The 17,586-nt window shown below is 34.4% G+C and overlaps 3 protein-coding genes across 4 annotated transcripts in view; 2 read left to right on the top strand and 1 right to left on the bottom strand.

Annotated features, from left to right (window-relative positions):
* The window catches only part of FGF7 (fibroblast growth factor 7), a 67,896-nt gene extending 65,250 nt beyond the window's left edge, over positions 1 to 2,646 (bottom strand). Inside the window, exons 1-2 of the mRNA XM_050797210.1 lie at positions 1,679 to 2,646; positions 534 to 1,086 (exon numbers count right to left, since the gene is read on the bottom strand). Of these exons, the coding sequence (XP_050653167.1) occupies positions 534 to 819 (286 nt within the window). The 5' untranslated portion in view covers positions 820 to 1,086; positions 1,679 to 2,646. The remainder of the gene's footprint in view (positions 1 to 533; positions 1,087 to 1,678) is intronic.
* Positions 1 to 17,586, top strand: part of COPS2 (COP9 signalosome subunit 2) — a 495,307-nt gene that overhangs the window by 179,368 nt on the left and 298,353 nt on the right. The gene's annotated exons all lie outside the window — the stretch shown is intronic.
* FAM227B (family with sequence similarity 227 member B) overlaps positions 1 to 17,586 on the top strand; it is a 283,220-nt gene that overhangs the window by 171,333 nt on the left and 94,301 nt on the right. The gene's annotated exons all lie outside the window — the stretch shown is intronic.

The following is a 17,586-nucleotide window of genomic DNA, read 5'->3' as shown; positions in this document are numbered from 1 at the left end:
TCTATTTTATCATTATACAAAGGAATAGATGTATTATGCAAAGGAATGCATATCTTAGCACAGATTAAATATTTTAATTTACATCATGAAAATATTGTTTCAAAGAAAATCAAATTAATAAAAATAAATTCCCTACTCTTTAAACTAGTGATAAGTAGCTTTTAGTGATAATTTATGAAATTCTAAATTAGATATCTTAATGAGTTTTGCTAGACAATATTAAGTCACATTTTGGTGTGAATAATATTATTTACATTTTGCTTAACTTCTGAGCATTTTCAGGACAAGGAGTATGTATTTTCAAATGGGCTTGGATTATCAGGTCCAACTATAATATAAGTAGATTTGTCCTGTTCCAAGAGATATTTTTAGGGGCATAGTTCAACATAGTTCAATTTAGAGAAATTAGGTGACATTTTATTTAATTTTTTTCCCAAGAAGCAAAAGGAAGCTGAGAAAACCCATCACCTGAAAATTGATCCATTAACAGATTGCTAAGGTTCATAAGCAGTACTTAAAATAAAATTACTTACTGTAATTATTCTTCATCTCTTGGGTCCCTTTTACTTTGCCTCTTTTATCAATCCTCAGATACCACTGTGTTCGACAGAAGAGTCTTCTCACTCTTATATCCCCTCCTTCCATGTAATCATAACTTCTTGTGTGTCGCTCAGGGCTGGAACAGTTCACATTTGTAGCCATTTGCTCTGGAGTCATGTCATTGCAAGCTAAAGATATAGTACCCACTAGACAGATAATGTGAAAGCATGATCTGTAGAGCAAAGTTGGCAGGATCCATGTCAGTATCCATTTGTGCATTATAGTGTAGTGCTCCGGGTGTTCATGAATAACATAATGAAAATTGAATCTTGAGTTGATTGTTACTCCTAGGTCATTGACCTCTTCCTATCTGTGAAGTGTAGATTGATTTAAGAAAGAGTAGTTGCTCTTTCCAAATTGTTAGCCTAATCCTTTTAGTTCCTGATAACAACACAGGATTCCTCTTTAAATAACTCTGTTGATAAATCCTCATAAAAACAGTTCGTAGTAAGTTCAGTTGCTGTGACGCTGTTTGCTATTTGACTTCTGTTTGCAATGAGAGATTAAGAATAGGGAGGGGAAGAGAGAGGAAGATAAAAATTGTATGTATAAATTTTGATGGGTAAGTAGTAGTATAATATACAGTATAGGTTATTCTCTGAAGATACATTTAAAATAGCCTTCATAGAGGATGTCAAAATCTTTACCACTTTATGTGTAGATTTATAAAATTTATGCCTGAGTAGAGACAAAACAGAATATGACTGTACCATTCATTCCAATTGCTGTTTTGTGAGAACCATACTGCACTCAGAACTATTGATTTAAATTAAGTTTTTACAATTGCCACTAACAAAGTATGAGTGCTTTCTCCCTAGGCTTCTTTATTATATGCTTTTACATTTGTGGTTAATCAATTATTTTCTCCTGAACTGCCCAGGTTTTTTAAGTTAAATGTCAGGATTGCTCTGGAGAACTTCAACCTTATCTTTATGTTCTACAGCATAATTACTATAGATAGTTACATGACTCAAAAATCTTGTAACTTTACTTTCCTGCTCAGTACTAAAATCAGAGAAAGATAAACTTTTAGAAAACATTCAGCATTGTTTTTAAAGACAAAATAACAGTCACTTACTTGTTTTGTTGATAACAGCTGGATGTATAAGAATTCCATGTCTGTTGTCTGCCTTGTGCAACTTGAGCCTTTCTACTGTAGCTACAAACTATTTCTCAGCTGAAAAATTCTCCAGCAGAATCATAATTGTTTCCATAAATCAACGGGCAGGAGGATTTTCTCTCTGTGTGTGAGCGCGTGTGTGCTTGTGTGTGTGTGTGTGTGAGCCTTTTATTCAGGGCTTTTCGATAAATACCTTTGCTGACCTCATTGGAAGCAATTAAAACTTAGCCAGTGAGCTGTTAGTTGAATACAACAGCGAGAATAAAAGGAGGCTTGTATAGTATTCAATGGTCATGAGAGGGAGCTATGAACATGTTTTATGCTTAAATCTACAAGTGGGTACCTACTTTGTAGAAACAGATCTCTGGTTCTGAAGCAGTTAGAAGGGGAAAGGGAATTTTTTAAATCTTCTTTGCAATATAGAAGTTGTATTATACTTGGAAAATTATTCATTTGAACATATATATAGGGTTTTTTAAGACTTAGAAAATCTTTTCCATAGCTTTATGATACATGCATTTCTTCAATTACTTCTTTGTGCTCAGAATGTTAGAACAATGTGTTAACTAACATATGAGTGCCTTAAAGCACTGTGTAGATAAGTTGAGTATTATCACATCATACAGAGACAATTAATTGAATATGAATATAAGTACAATTTTTATGTATTGTATTCCTAGGCTGAAAGTGAGAAGATCTAGATTCTTATTTGAGTTGGACCACTAATAACCGATATGACTTTGGGCAAGTTACCTGCTGTTCCAGAGTCTCAGCTGCTACATTTGTAAAATTGGTGTATTGGTCTAATGACTCTCTGGTGCTTTACAATTCCATGATCTATGACTTATCTTCACTATTAATATAAGGAACAGGGCACCTACTTTTAAAAGCTGTTATTCTTAAAAATTAAAAAGGAAGAAATTGTTTTGCATTGATTATCAGTGTTTGAATTTTGCCTCAGTAAGAATATTGTAATAATAAATGTTAATTTAGAGATGGAATTATAAGATGTATTGCTAAGGTAAATAAGAGTAAGCTATTTTCCTTTCCAGCATGAGTTCTCTCCTTTAGTTCCTGTTCTGGTATACATGAAGTAGTGCTGAAGTGTTGTATTAGATTCTTGGTGTAGAATAATTATGTTGTCTATCTAAATCAGTGTTAAGAAATATATTAAAATTATCTTTTTCATGTTATATACACCTCAAAACACACACACACACACACATTCTTCTCTACTTGAAATGCACTACTTTACCACCAGGTGGTGCATGTAGACCAAATAGGAAAAGGAAATTAAATCTACTCAACTGGATTATAGTTTATGTGATTTCTCTTTGTATCTCTCCCTTTAGGGAACAGAATCAAAAGCACAGAATAGTTCAGATGTACCCAGTTACTCTTTATATGCCAAATGTCGAATGTTCCACATTTATTAAAGCAGAGGAGGACAGACTCTTTAATAATTGCATCTGTTGAAAGCTAGAAAGCTGAAAACATCCCATCATGTATTCTCTAAAAGGAGGAAGAGAAGGAGGAAAGAAAATATAATGTTACTGTGTTCTGAATCACACTCCACTAGTTTCGGAGGTAGCAATAATGAGCAGGCTCAGAATTCCTGGGACTTAGATATTGCTTCTAAAGAAATAAAAGTCATCATTAGTAAGTTTACAGTGTAAAGATACTCAAGAGCTACTAAATCCATTTGTTCCATACTGATCCCATGGATTTTAAACCAAGAAATCAGTAAGTTAGAAGTCAACATTTGCTAACTAAATGCTAAATACTTAAAAGAAATGGATAGTTTGTTAGCAAAGAGTGCTTAGTTCCTCCTAAATATCTGCTATATAGGATTGACTGTAAAATGGGAAACAAAAGGATAAAATTGTGATCTATGCACTTAAAGTGCATTAGATGCTGTTACACTCTGTAATTTGGAAATATGATCCCAGTAATATTAATGAACAGATTAATCTCAACAAGGGAACTATATCAGTGGTTTAAATTCTTTGATTATCATTTTTCTTATTGGAGAATTATTAATTCAGGATGGGCCCACAATTCATTAGGACCACAGCTATAATGGAGAACCAAACTTAGATTTCACTGTGTCCTTATTGTGCTTATGCTTCTAAAGGAATTCTCCAGGAACTAAGAATAACTTTGGGTAACTATAGATGGGGTAACCCTCTGGATATTTTAAGTTATACATTGGCAACCATTTGTTGCTCTTGTTTTAATAGACCTATAGTGATAGACTAAGCACAGAAATACTTTGAACCATTGTCTTTCTTTTGTTATTTGTAGATTGAATTTTCTTTTTTAACACACCATTGCTGACTTGAAAGAATTAACTGGCCCAGCACGGTGTCTCATGCCTGTAATCCCAGCATTTTGGGAGGCCAAGGCAGGAGGATCACTTGAGGTCAGGAGTTTGAGACCAGCCTGACCAACATTGCAAAACCCCATCTCTACTAAAAATACAAAAATTAGTTGCACGCCTGTAATCCCAGCTCCTCTGGGGGCTGAGGTGGGAGAATCACTTCAGTCTGGGAGGCAGAGGTTGCAGTGAGCTGAGATCACACCGCTGCACTCCAGCCTGGGCAACAGACTTCATCTCAATAAATAATAATAATAATAATTAACTTCATTTTAAATTGGAAATACCTACATCTCATGAGTTTTAAATTTTTAAAACAAAAGATTATTGCATCTGTTCCTAAATATTGGCTTTTTAAAATGTGCTTTGGAGTAAAGGCTAACACTGGTAATCCTTCAAAAGGAAACAGTGCCTAATACTTGGATAGTTGATTTGGGGATAGAATGTATTAAACCAATAGAGAGAATCTATTTCAAAAAGTATCGCGAAAGCAGGCAGTTGTTAAAGTAATAATTAGCCACCTAACTTTTCTTAAGCAACCTCCATTATATTCTTTATCCATGTAAAAGTAAATGAAAGAAAATAACTTTTGTTTTCATGAATTTTATGTTTTGATAGTTAATTTTAAAACTTTGCCTCATTCATAATCATGTATAATATAATCAGTAGAAGGGAACATAATTAAATATTTTCATTACTTTGCATTCTTACATCTTATTTTGTTCCATATCCTCTCAGTTTTCTTTCTTCCCCAAAATATAGATAATTCTTTTTATTAGTTTCTTGTGTATCTTTTCAGAGTTTCCTTATGCTTATACAGGCAAACTGGATACATATGTTTGTGTGGACATACATATGATTTTTACTTGTTTACTTTTTTACTTTTCCCCTTTTTATACAAAAGGTAGCACACCATATGCATTTTTCTGTATGTTGTTTTTTTTTTTTACTTAATAAAAATAGAAAAATCTTCCTATCTCATTATTTAGGAAGCTTCTCACATTTTTGTTGTTGTTGTTATAGCTACAGGGTATTCTGCTGAATGGGTATACCACAATGTATTTGAGCAGCCTCCTATCGAGGAACATTTAATTTTTTTCAGTAGTTTTCTATTACCAAAAAAATGCTGTAATGAATAAAGACATAAAATATATCATTTTATACTATGAAAATAAATCTATAGGATCAATTTCCAGAAGTAGACTGCCTGGGACAAAAGGTATTAAAAACAAGTTATTGCCAACTTATCCTCCACACAGGTTGTACTAGTTTTATAATCCCACCAGCAGTACATAAGAGTGCCTGTTTATTTCAAAAAATTTATTGTCAAAACATTTGGAGTTTTGTTAATTTGACAAGTGAAAATGCCATTAAATTGTAGTTATCCTTTGCATTTCTCTTCTTATGAGACAAGGTAACCATCATGGACAAGTGCTACAAAGAAAAGATACATAGTGCCATGAGTATCTATAATAAGTGGCAATATGTAAGCGTTCCCTGAAAAAAATTCCACTAATGCTGCAACTTTGCAGCATGAATGGGAGTTAACCAGGTGAAGAGGCACTGTACAAAAAAAAAAAAAAAAAACTGTCCTTTTGACAGTGAAACACAGGTTTAGTCCTAGTAGAGAGAATGAGAAGGGACTGTGGTGCATGAAGAGGTTGGAGAGGCAGACAGGATCTCCATGTGCTTTATTAAGACATATGATCTGTATTCCAAGAGCAATAGGAAGCCATTATAGTATGTAAGCAGAAGAGTGACATGATCAGAATTGTACTCTGCCTCTGTTGTGGTCAAAACTTAATTCCAGTTTTGTTGTGGTCAAAACTTAATTGGCAGAATGGGCTTATGAAATATTAAGTTGTGTTCATTTATCCCATTTTTTCTGTTCTTCGTATGTTCAAAAAGATATTGGAAAGGAAAGGTTGAGGGGAAAAAGTCATAAATGCTTCCTGACTAGGTCAAAACATGAATCCCTTTCAAAACGTCATGCCAAGTGCACTGAAAATAAAGGAAGCACTAGAGTGCATTTGAGAAGCAGCCCAGGGAAACTATCATAAAGTCCCATGGACCTAGGAGCATAGATAAAAGTTTATGGCCCCCATATTTGGGGAGCCACGCTTGTATATATATCTGTACCACAGCACCACAGCACATAGCAGAGGCAGCAATACTCCAGAGAATCAGGGCTGCCTCATGTGTCTGAACAAATAGGTCCATAAGGACCCCTCATAAATATTTCCCATGTTTTAAAATAATTCTGGAAGTAGCCGGGAGTTCAGACCTGTAGAAACTATGTGAACAGAGTGAGTGAATACCCCAGAAGAGGAATCAGGGTAGACAAATGACTCAGCCAGATACCCTAGCTTTGGCCATGCATAAAACTCTTGAAATCTATCCCATCTTGAAACAGAAGAGGGAAACCCAAGAATAACCGAGGTTAAGTTTTTTACCAAACTGGAAGAGCAGAATTCTCAAAATTATGCCTAAGTTTATTTATATTTATAAATATAAATTTATATGTTATTCATTGCATATCTGAAATTGTGGTCCAACACATATTTCTTTTTTTCTTTTTTTTTTATCTTTTAGGTTCAAGGGTACATGTGCAGATGTGTTATACAGTTTAAACTCATGTCACAAGGGTTCAGTGTACAGATTATCACCGAAGCACTAAGCATAGTACCTGATAGTTATATTTTCTGATCCTCTCCCTCTTCCCTCCCTCCACCCTCAAGTAGACCCCAGTATCTGTTGTTCCTCTATTTCTGTTCATTTGTTCTCACTATTTAGCTCTATTTATAAGTGAGAGAATATGGTATTTGATTTGCTGTTCCTGTGTTAGTTTGCCAAGAATAATGGCTTCCAGCTCCATCCATGTTCCTGCAAAGGACATGATCCTGTCCTCTTTATTGGCTGCAAAGTATTCCATTGTCTATATGTACCACATTGTCTTTATCCAGTCTACCATTGAGGGCATTTAGATTGATTCCCAGTCTTTGCTATTGTGAATAGTGCTGCAATGAACACACACGTGCATGTGTCTTTATGGTAAAATGATTTATATTCCTTTGGGTACCTACCCAGTAATAGAATCCTAAATGGTAATTGTGTTTTTAGTTCTTTGAGGAATTGCCACACTTCTTTTCATAATGGTTGAACTAATTTACACTCCTATCAGCAGTGTATAAGTGTTCCCTTTTCTCTGCAAGCTTGCCAGCATTTATTTTTTGACTTTTTAATAATAGCTATTCTGACTGATCTGAGATAGGATCTCACTGTGTTTTTTATTTGCATTTCTCTAATGATTAGTGATATTGAGCATTTTTTCATATGTTTTTTAGACACATGTATGTCTTTCAAAATTGTTCATGTCCTTTGCGCACTTTTTAATGGGGCTGTTTGATTTTGCTTGTAAATTTGTTTAAGCTACTTATAGATGCTGGATGTTAAATCTTTGTCAGATGCATTGTTTGCAAAAATTTTCTCCTATTCTGTAGGTTGTCTGTTTACTTTGTTGATAATTTCCTTTGCTGTGCAGGAGCTCTTTAGCTTAATTAGATCTCATTTGTCCATTTTTGCTTTTGTTGCAATTGCTTTTGGCATGTTTGTCATGAAATCTTTGCTAGTTCCTATGTCCAGAATGGTATTTACTAGGTTATCTTCCAGGGTTTTTATAGTTTTAAGTTTTACATTTAAGTCTTTAATCCATCTTTAGTTTATTTTTGTATGTGGTGTAAGGAAGGGGTCCAGCTTCAATCTGCTGCATATGGCTAGCCAGTTATCCCAGCACCGTTTATTGAACGGGGAGTTATTTCTTCATTGCTTGTTTTTGTGAGATTTGTCAAAGATCAGATAGTTGTGGGTTATGCAGCCTTATTTCTAGGCTCATTCTGATACACTGGTCTATGTATCTCTTTCTGTACCAGTACCATACTGTTTTAGTACTGTTGCCTTACAGTATAGTTTGAAGTCAGGTAGCATGATGCCTCCAGCTTTGTTATTATTTTTTTAAGAGAGTCACCCAGGCTGGAGTGCAGTGGCATAATCATGGCTTACTGCAGCCTTGACTTCCTGGGCTCAGGTGATCCTTCTGCCTCCTGAGTAGCCAGGACTACAGGCATGCATCACCATACCAGGCTATTGTTTTGTATTTTTTGTAAAGACAGGATTTTTTCATATTGCCCAGGCTGGTCTCAAACTCCTAGCCTCAAGCAATCTGCCTACCTGGGACTCCCAACATGCTGGGATTGCAGGTGTGAGCAGCTGCACCCAACCAGCTATGTTCTTTTGGCCTAGGATTGCCTTGGATCTTCAGGCTCTTTTATGGTTCCGTATGAATTTTAAGCTAGTTTTCTTTAGTTATGTGAAGAATGTCATTAGTAGTTTGATAGGAATAGCATTGAATCTATAAATTGCTTTGAGCAGTATGGCCATTTTAATGATCTTGATTCTCCTATCCATGAACATGGAATGTTTTTCCATGCATCTGTGTCATCTCTGATTTCTTTGAGCAATGTTTTATAATTTTCATTTTGGAGATCTTTCACCTCCCTAGTTAGTTGTATTCCTAGGAAGGTATTTGTGTGTGTGTGTGGCAATTGTGAATGGGATTGCGTTCCTGATTTGGCTTTCAGCTTGACTGTTGGTGTATAGGAATGCTAGTGATTTTTGTACATTGATTTTGTATCCCGAAACTTTGCTAAACTTATTTATCAGTTCAAAGAGCTTTTGGACAGAGACTATAGGGTTTTCTACGTAGAAAATCATGTCATCTGCAAACAGGGGTAGTTTGACTTCCTCTCTTCCTATTTGGATGCCTTTTATTTCTTTTTCTTGCCTGATAGTTCTAACCAGGACTTCAGGTACGATGTTGAATAGAAGTGGTGAGAGAGGGCATCTTTGTCCAAGACATATTTCTACTACATTCTCAGTGCTGTCCTTACACTATGAATTTATCTTCCTCTTTTCTTCTGTCCACCCCATTCCATAAATCAGCTTGAACCCTGGCTCATGCCATATAACCAATCTTACTTATTTCCTTGATTCATCCATCTAACAAATATTTATCAAATAGATACTTGGTGCCAGATGTTGTCCTGACCTTTTGGAGATACAATGGTGAATATTCTGGAAATGACCTCTGCCCTAACAGAGCATGCATTCCAGTGAGAGAACAAACATAAACAAGTAGATTGGTGGGGGGTGTGAGGTGGGCGGTGGATCTTGGTGTGTTCCAAGAACTGAAAGAAGGCTAATATGAATGAAAAGTGGAAAAAGTAGTGAGAGATGAATGAACCTGAAGAGGTAGGCAGGGACCAGATCATAATGAACTTTGTAGGTCACAGTAATAGGAGTTTGGGTTTATTCTAAGTATTAATATAAAAGGAGGCTGTAGTATGGACATGTCAACCCAAACCTGATGGGCCTGGTCAAAAACAGTAGTTTAAACTCTGGCATAAAATCCCAAAAGTAATTGAGCAAGCCTGAGGTCCCTGTAAATCCTCAATTATGTAAACTTGTGCTTACCCTTGGCATAATGCTCTAACATTTTAAAACTAACTGTATATAAGATACAAAGTATGAGTCACATGCTCAAAATTGTGGTGTGCCTGTGACTCAAATATATAAATATCTCAGTTTACGAAAGTTACTTGACTCTTGTATCTCTGAGTCTATAAAAATTTATGCTTTAATTTTATATTTATAAGAAGTTATCTGAAATGCTAATCTAAATTTAAAGTTCTTAAAATTATATTATGAATTTACTGAATTGTGATACAACTTTAGACCTGGAGCAAAATCTCTAGTTGGAGCTACTATTTTGGGTTTTTTTTTTTTCTTTTCCACTTTTACATTTCTATATAATGAAAGCATATTATATAATTCATTTTTGATTGTCTTGATTTCCCTTAAGTTACTGCTTAACTTTAGGAAATAATCAATTTCCTTGAGTCAGTGCTTTACATTGGTGCCTAGTTTTGACAGCTTCATGCCATTCTAAATGTTGAAAAATGTTCTAACAGAGAGAGTTTTGCTTCATCCCAAGAAGAACATCATGACAAACAAAGACCCTGTGCAATTGAGGTTATTACATTGTTAGCTCTAAATTGTCATTATTTGGTTCTACATGAATTGTCTGTGTAGCAAGGCAGCAAAATGAGGGGTAAATCTAGCAATAGTAATTTTTCTTTTAAAAATGTTTCATGTTAGTAGCAATGTAGCAAAATGTGTTAGTAGCAAAACTGGCTTAAGTTTTAATTCATTAACTTTCAAAGCATGTTCAAAAGTGAGAAAAACAGGCAGAGTAAAAGTAATTATGATAGTAAAGAAGAAAAAGAAAGTTATGGAGTCCACCACCTTAATTATAGAGCTACGTCCATGAAAAGCCAAGTATTCAGTAAAAATTTGTATTTGTGTAAAACTGGTGGCTATCACAATAACTTACGCACAAGAAAGGAGATTTACACTTCTGCTTAAGCTCCTCTTCAAGCTAAACGTTCTTTCTATCCTCAGCTATAACTTATATTTTTCCTTCCATAGTTTTAAACATCAATTCAAACATAGTGAGTCCTCCTTATTCCTCTAATTAATTCCAAAAAATGTCAGTTCTACCACAACTTCTTCTACACCTGTTTCTTCCTATCAGTTATCACTTTCACATCCTAGATCAAGTTATTGTTATAGTTCACATCAATTCTACTCCTAATCCAACTCTTTGTATCTTCTCTCCCCAATCCCCAATCCATTTTAAATGTTGTTATGTTTCTAAAACATAATTGCAACCATGTTATTTCTCTACCCCAAAGTCATCAGTGACATCCCCATTTTTCCTAAATAAAACTCTACTCTTCTTTTTCCAGTATGCAGACTACTATTTCCAATGTCCTCTGTGATCCTCAATATCCCCCAAACACTAGGCTTTCTCACTTGGTTTGGGGTGTAGGGAGATTCCCCCCTCGCTCCCCACCCCCAGCACTTCTCCTTTTGGTAGAGCAGTGGACTAACAGAGAAGAAATTCCCCTCACAAATTCTCTCCCTCTCTACCTTCTCTCCCTCACTATCTCCCCATCTCTTTCTCTCTCTCTCTCTCTCTCTCTCTCATATATATTCAGTCTGCATGAGGAACCCAAGAGTCATGTAACCAATTATCAGACATTTCCTTTGAAATTTTACATATTGAGTTTTTAATGATGCAATAAAGTCCTTGGTCCTATTTAACTGATAACTCAGCTAATTATTTTAAATCAGCACTTACTCTGTATTCAGATAGTGTGCACTATGACATACTGTTCAATAAGATAAGCAAGGTGCCTGACTTAGAGCCTAAATTATTGGAGGAGGGGGCAGATAATAGACATTAAAAATAACTCTGATGGCTATTTCAGGAGGAAATAAATAGGTTACTATGAAGTCAAATAACACAGAAAGGAGAAGGATGTTTCAAATCTCATTACGAAATGTCTTTCTGTAGAATTTTAATTTAAGCTGAGATCTGATAAATAAAAAGAAATCCAAAGTGGAGGTAGAGCATTCTAGATAAAGGTAACGAGAGCCAAAGTTATGAGGTGAAAATGAGCTTGTTGTGTTCTAGAAACCAAAATGTAGTATAACTGGAGCATACTGAACAAAGGGAAAGTTGGGCAATACAAGACCAATGTACCTAAGACCTTGATACCAACATTAAAGACTTTTGATCCTAAGCATAATAAGTTATAATTAGCAAGTATAATGGGTATAATCATTCTGAAAATTTTTTGGAGAATGTTTGGGAGATGGCAAAAGTTGAAGTAAGGAGACTGGTTAGGAGGCCATGATTGAAATACAGGTCAGAGATGATATCTTAGACTAATTATGGTAGGGGAGATGGAAAGGAGTAGGTAGATGTATGTTGGAGACTGTATTAGTCTGTTCTCATGCTGCTGATAAATTCATACCAGCAACTGGGCAATTTACAAAAGAAAGAGGTTTAATCGACCTACAGTTCCACATGGCTGGGGAGGCCTCATGATCATGGTGGAAGGCAAGGAGGAGCATGGCAGGTCTTACACAGATGGTAGCAGGTAAAGAGAGAGAATGAGAGAGAATCAAAAGTGGAAACCTCTTACAAAACCACCAGATCTCGTAAGACTTATTCACTACCATGAGAACAGTATGGGGGAAACTGCTCCCATGATTCAGTTATCTCCCACCAGGTCTCTCCCACAACATGTGGGAATTATGGGAGTACAATTCAAGATGAGATTTGGGTGAGGACACAGAGCCAAACCATATCAGGGACAAAGCCTGATTCAATGTAAGAGACAAAGAGGAGTCAAGGTTAAATTCCAGATGTCCAATATTTGTAACTAGATAAATGGTGATGTCATTTGCTGAGCTAAGGGAGACTGGGAGAAGACCATGATTAGAGGGGAAAATCAGACAACTGGAAAGTTTGGCTGAGAGAAATGCTATCACCCAAGGGCCAATTCATTCTGGATCAGAGAGATCTGGACCTTTTACTCCTTTGAATGAGAACCAAGAAGCATCTTGAAATTCAATTTCCACACAAGTGTGGAAGTAGAAACAATATCTCTTTTTAAGGATATCTGGTGCAAAAGGAAAGTTTTTATTAACTATGCATTTTAATGAAAATAATAAGGGCCATCCTCCCTCATTTTTCTAATTAAGGATGTCTCTGACAACCAGCATATCATAGGCCCCAGTAATGTAATACATGAAAAATATCAGAAGTCAAACTATATTATGGGACTTTATTGTGAAAACCTAAAACTGATTTATTCTTTGATTTCAGCTATAAATGGGTTTCAAAGTTGCCAAAATATAAGTTAATGTACTTAGTATTCAAATCAATTCTTGTGACATGGAGAAAAAAAATTGTAAGAATAACAGTGTTGATATTTTGAAAAAAGTTTAATCCTTAGTACCCTCTCTGGTTATTTTACCTGAAAGAAAATTGCTTTCATATTCCTGAAAGCTATACTTCTTTCCATAGCAGGATGTTAGCAGAGAAACATAGTAGCAGAGTTGCTCATATCAGATTATAACACCACCCTGTATTGCTCAACAAAAAGAATATGTTAAAACTAAAATCTTGTCTAATGCCAAGAAAAAATGGCTAATTTGGCAAAAATTATATTAGTCATTTTACAGTGCCCAGAAGAACAATAAAATAAGACTGATTTTTTTCTAATATAATTTTTTTGGCTACACATGATTATAGCTTTGATTTCTTAGCCTAAGTAGTTTGGAAGTTGGAAACATTGTAGCATGAGCTTAGAAAGCTGCTGAATAAGTAGAAATATAAAATTATAGCATGTTTTAGAAGAAATATTGCTTCTTAATGCCAAGTACTGTATGTGTAATTAATCAAACTGTCACCTGGTTTAATTGAATCAATAAAATAATATGGAAATAGCTTATTAGCTTATCTGCAAATGAGGATGTAAAAGTACTGAAAGATGTTTGAAAATTGCTTTCTCTCTAAAATATTTAAAATTCTCCATAACAATTGATATATCCTATTATTTTTGCACAATTTTGGAAATGTCTGCAAAGCAAAAAAGACAAGTTTGAACTCAAAACCCAATTTGAATGGTAACAAATTCTGAATTGAGAGATTCCAAATATAAGAACTTTTGCCATATTTTAAATTATGCTAAAAATACATGGTTTATTAGGATAATATTTATTATTTTTGCCTTGAATAAATAAAATTAAAGGGGATAATTCTAGTTCTTAGTAAAACTAAAGGATTAAGTAAAAGTCTGCTTCAAAAATGGTAATGAAATTTTTTATATGTACTCATCCTTTACCTTGATTGCCTTCTTTATGCCTTCCATTTCATTTTATGCCACTCAGCATGTTGACATATTGTGACAATAAATATACCTTATTTCCAATGTCATCAAATATAAAAGCAGAATGCAAACTCTGAAGTATCAAAAATATCATTGTTCATTTTATTTCTCAAAAAGGTGGACAAGAAAGAATGAAATATATAAAATTTTTGGATTATTTTAGCATACCTAGAATATATTTTGATTTTAAAGGGGACTTCTTTTCTTTCAACAATGTTCCTCATCTCGTTAGTACTTAATTTATCCCTTTTAGAATGAGAAATCATCTTTTTTTTCTGTTTTTCACTTCCTTGGTTTACAGATAAAATTATATTGTGCTATTACCTTGGTGATACCAAATATTTACAAAGATTTGGGAATTTTTTACGGGGTTCTATTTTCAATTCTGCAACTTTTTTTTATCCTATCCATCCTCCTTCCCTTTGTCTGCATTTTTATTTTCCACTGTTATAATTTTTTCCTAGCTCCCTCTCTCATTTGCTTACTTTCACTCCCTTTCTCCCCACATCCCCCACACACAGATACACACACACACACACACACACACTCAAATGCTTTTTCTGTCATACCCATGCTTCAGGTTTCTAGAAAACTCCTTAGATCATTCTTATATTAATTTTCTACTCATTTTTTCAATCTAGTCTTGAAAAACACATCTGGCTTCCATTCTAATCTGTATTCCTCTGAGAGTAGCATCATGTTATACAAGTCAAAGAATTCTCAAATAATAACCCATAATGATGCATCTTCTGGTAATTTAAACTTTTATCCAGTAACTTTAAAAGAGCTATTCATGTAGTCTAACTTGGCAGCCTTTTTTTTTTAAGATAAAAGTTTATGGAGGTGAGGTCTGTATGGGTAACTATTTAAAGAAACAATATTTGGAAACCTACTTTTCAAAATGAGAAATTTTTGAAACTAAACATGGAAAATGATGTGCTATTTTCAGTAGCAATTCATTTCTGAGAGTTCACAATTGAAATGACACATACAACTTATGTGCTATGGAAATGAGGTGATAGTGAAGCCTATGTACTGAAAAAGGAAGACAAAAACATTATAACTACTAAGAAAGAACAAGTAGATGTTAGTGAGAAATTATTGAAAACTACTTACAAAACATAAAGCTATGTGCATTATGAGAATATACAGTGTTCAGAGGTAGTATGAAACAACGTGACCTATGAGGAGTTGTCAGGATTCAAACGATTTGCAGTCAGACATTCTGCATTTGAATTCTTGTTCTTAATAATTGTGTGACATAGGCAAGTTTAACTTCTCTGAGTCCATCACATGTTACAAAAATAATAGAGGACAAATTTCCACTGGAAGAAGACTAAAGGGCTGGCGAGTGGATGTAAAAAATAAATAGGGTACTTTAGAAGATCTGAAGTGAGACTACAGTTTGAAAGAAGATAATTAGATAATTCCAGTGGCAGCATTATAGGTGAGATTGAGCAGAAACTCACGTGGGAACATCAGCCTGAAAAGAAGTGAGAAGAAGGGAAATACTAGAGCCTGAATGATCCTAATAAACAGTAAAAGCTGAGATGAATATAGTAGAAAACAGAGACTAATCTTCTGGCATACATCTCTATTTTATATATTAAAGGCTTACATAGCATTTACTGCGTGCCAGGCAATTTTCTAAGCATTTTATAAAATTAAATAATGCAGTCATATTAAGTTGGCATTATTTTTATCCTCATTTTGCAAGTGATGAAACTAGTCTTAGCTATAGTTTGCCAGAACAGGGAAAGAAGTGGAATAAAATTTGAGGTGACATCAGTTCTCCAGCAAACATTGCTAGAAAGTTAAAGGACAGATAGTTCTGTCCAGGAAGAAAATAGTAATAACACTAATAATTACAACAGCAGCATTTATTGAGCCTTTATTAAGTGTCAGTCACTGTTTTAAGTTTATATCTCTCTCTCTTTTGGCACATATATATTCTTATTTTTATATATATATACATATATAGAGAGAGAAAGAGAGAGAGAGAAGGAACAGTAATAAAAGAGTTTAAGTACTCCTTTATCCTCATTTTCCAGATGAAGAAACAAGGCACAAGAGAGTTTAAGTAACTTTCACAAGTTAATAAAGTTTGAAATAAATTGGAATATTGATACAGATGGGCTAATCTGAAGCCTGAGCCTTTAGTCACTATTACTTTCAACATAGGATTTATTTTCATAAAGGGGGTGGGGAGGGTGTCCCTAACATGCTTCACTGTTTCAAGTATGTGGCATCTTAAAGTGGAATATGCTAGTTGACATGGTCAGCTCACATGTAAAGAACCCAAATAAGAAGCCCTCCAATACTGAAGTGAAACTTGCTAAGAAAAAAAAAGTACTCATCTCCAGAGGACTCTCATGCCAGCCAGCCATAATACTAAACTTAATCTTTAATAATACATATGAACCAAAGATGACAAACATTTGGAGAAAAGAAGAAAGATCCAAGTGAAGGCACCAAGAAAACTGATCCTTCATAAAGGCAATCCAAGAAATATAAAATATGTATTTCAAATTCTTACTAGAATTTATATACTCATTCATTTAAAAAATATTCACTATACACCTCCTACTATGTTTCAGACTCCAAATTGTGGTAGTAAATGCCATGGTGATATAACCCCACCCCTCCACCTTCAGAAAAAACAACAGCAGCAACACCTGTTACTTGCTCCCATGGAGCTTATTTGAAATTATATTGCATTATTTTAAAAGCATAATGTGACAGAAAATGAAGCAGGAAAAAAAAACAGGATTAGGAATCAAGAATATGATAGCAGAACAAATAATTTGGCAGAATGGTTAAGTAATAGACTGAATATGGCTAAAAAGCAAATAAATTATTTTTAATGTCCAGCATTCAAAATTAGAACAAAACACAGAGAGGTAGAAAATAGAGAAATGTTAAAGGATATGGAAGATCAATTTAGATAGTTTGTCTTCACTTCAAAACGAATTCCAGGAAGAAAATATGACGGAAAAGCGAGAGCGCAATGAACACTTCACAAAACTGAATAAGAACTCAAGTGATCAGTTGAAATGACCCACCAATGGCTAAGCATAATGAGTAAAGAACTATGTCACGGTGAAATCTCTGAACTCAAACAATAAGTAGAAAATATTGAAAGTTTCTAAAAATAAAATTTGCACAAGTTGCTTATAAAGGAACTAGAATCAGATTGGCATCAGATGATATCATTAGGCAGCACTCGATGCTGGAAGAAAGTACAGAATACCTACAAAGATTTGAGCAAAATGATATTAAGCTAAAATATATACCAGTTAAAATATCATTCAGATGCAAGTATAAATAAAAACATTTTCATGCAAATAAGAACTTTAAATGTTTACCAACTATAGACCCCTCCCTGAAATAATTACTGTGGCAAAATAAAAAATGTTTCCAAGAGGAAGTGTGAGATACAAAACAAAAAGGATGAAATGCTACTCAACAATAAAAATAAATGATTTACTAGTATGTAGAACATGTGCATGAATCTCAAATGCATTATGCTAAGTGAAAGAAGCCAGACCCAAAAGGCTACATGCTGTATGATTCCATTTTACATTCTAGAAAGGCAAAAACTATAGGCACAGAAACAGATTGCCAGAGGA

Source organism: Macaca thibetana, chromosome 7, assembly GCF_024542745.1.
Source record: "Macaca thibetana thibetana isolate TM-01 chromosome 7, ASM2454274v1, whole genome shotgun sequence".
In the NCBI taxonomy this organism is placed as follows: Eukaryota; Metazoa; Chordata; class Mammalia; order Primates; family Cercopithecidae; genus Macaca; species Macaca thibetana.
Note: the sequence above shows the minus strand (reverse complement) of the source record. Positions and strands in the feature narration are given on the sequence as shown.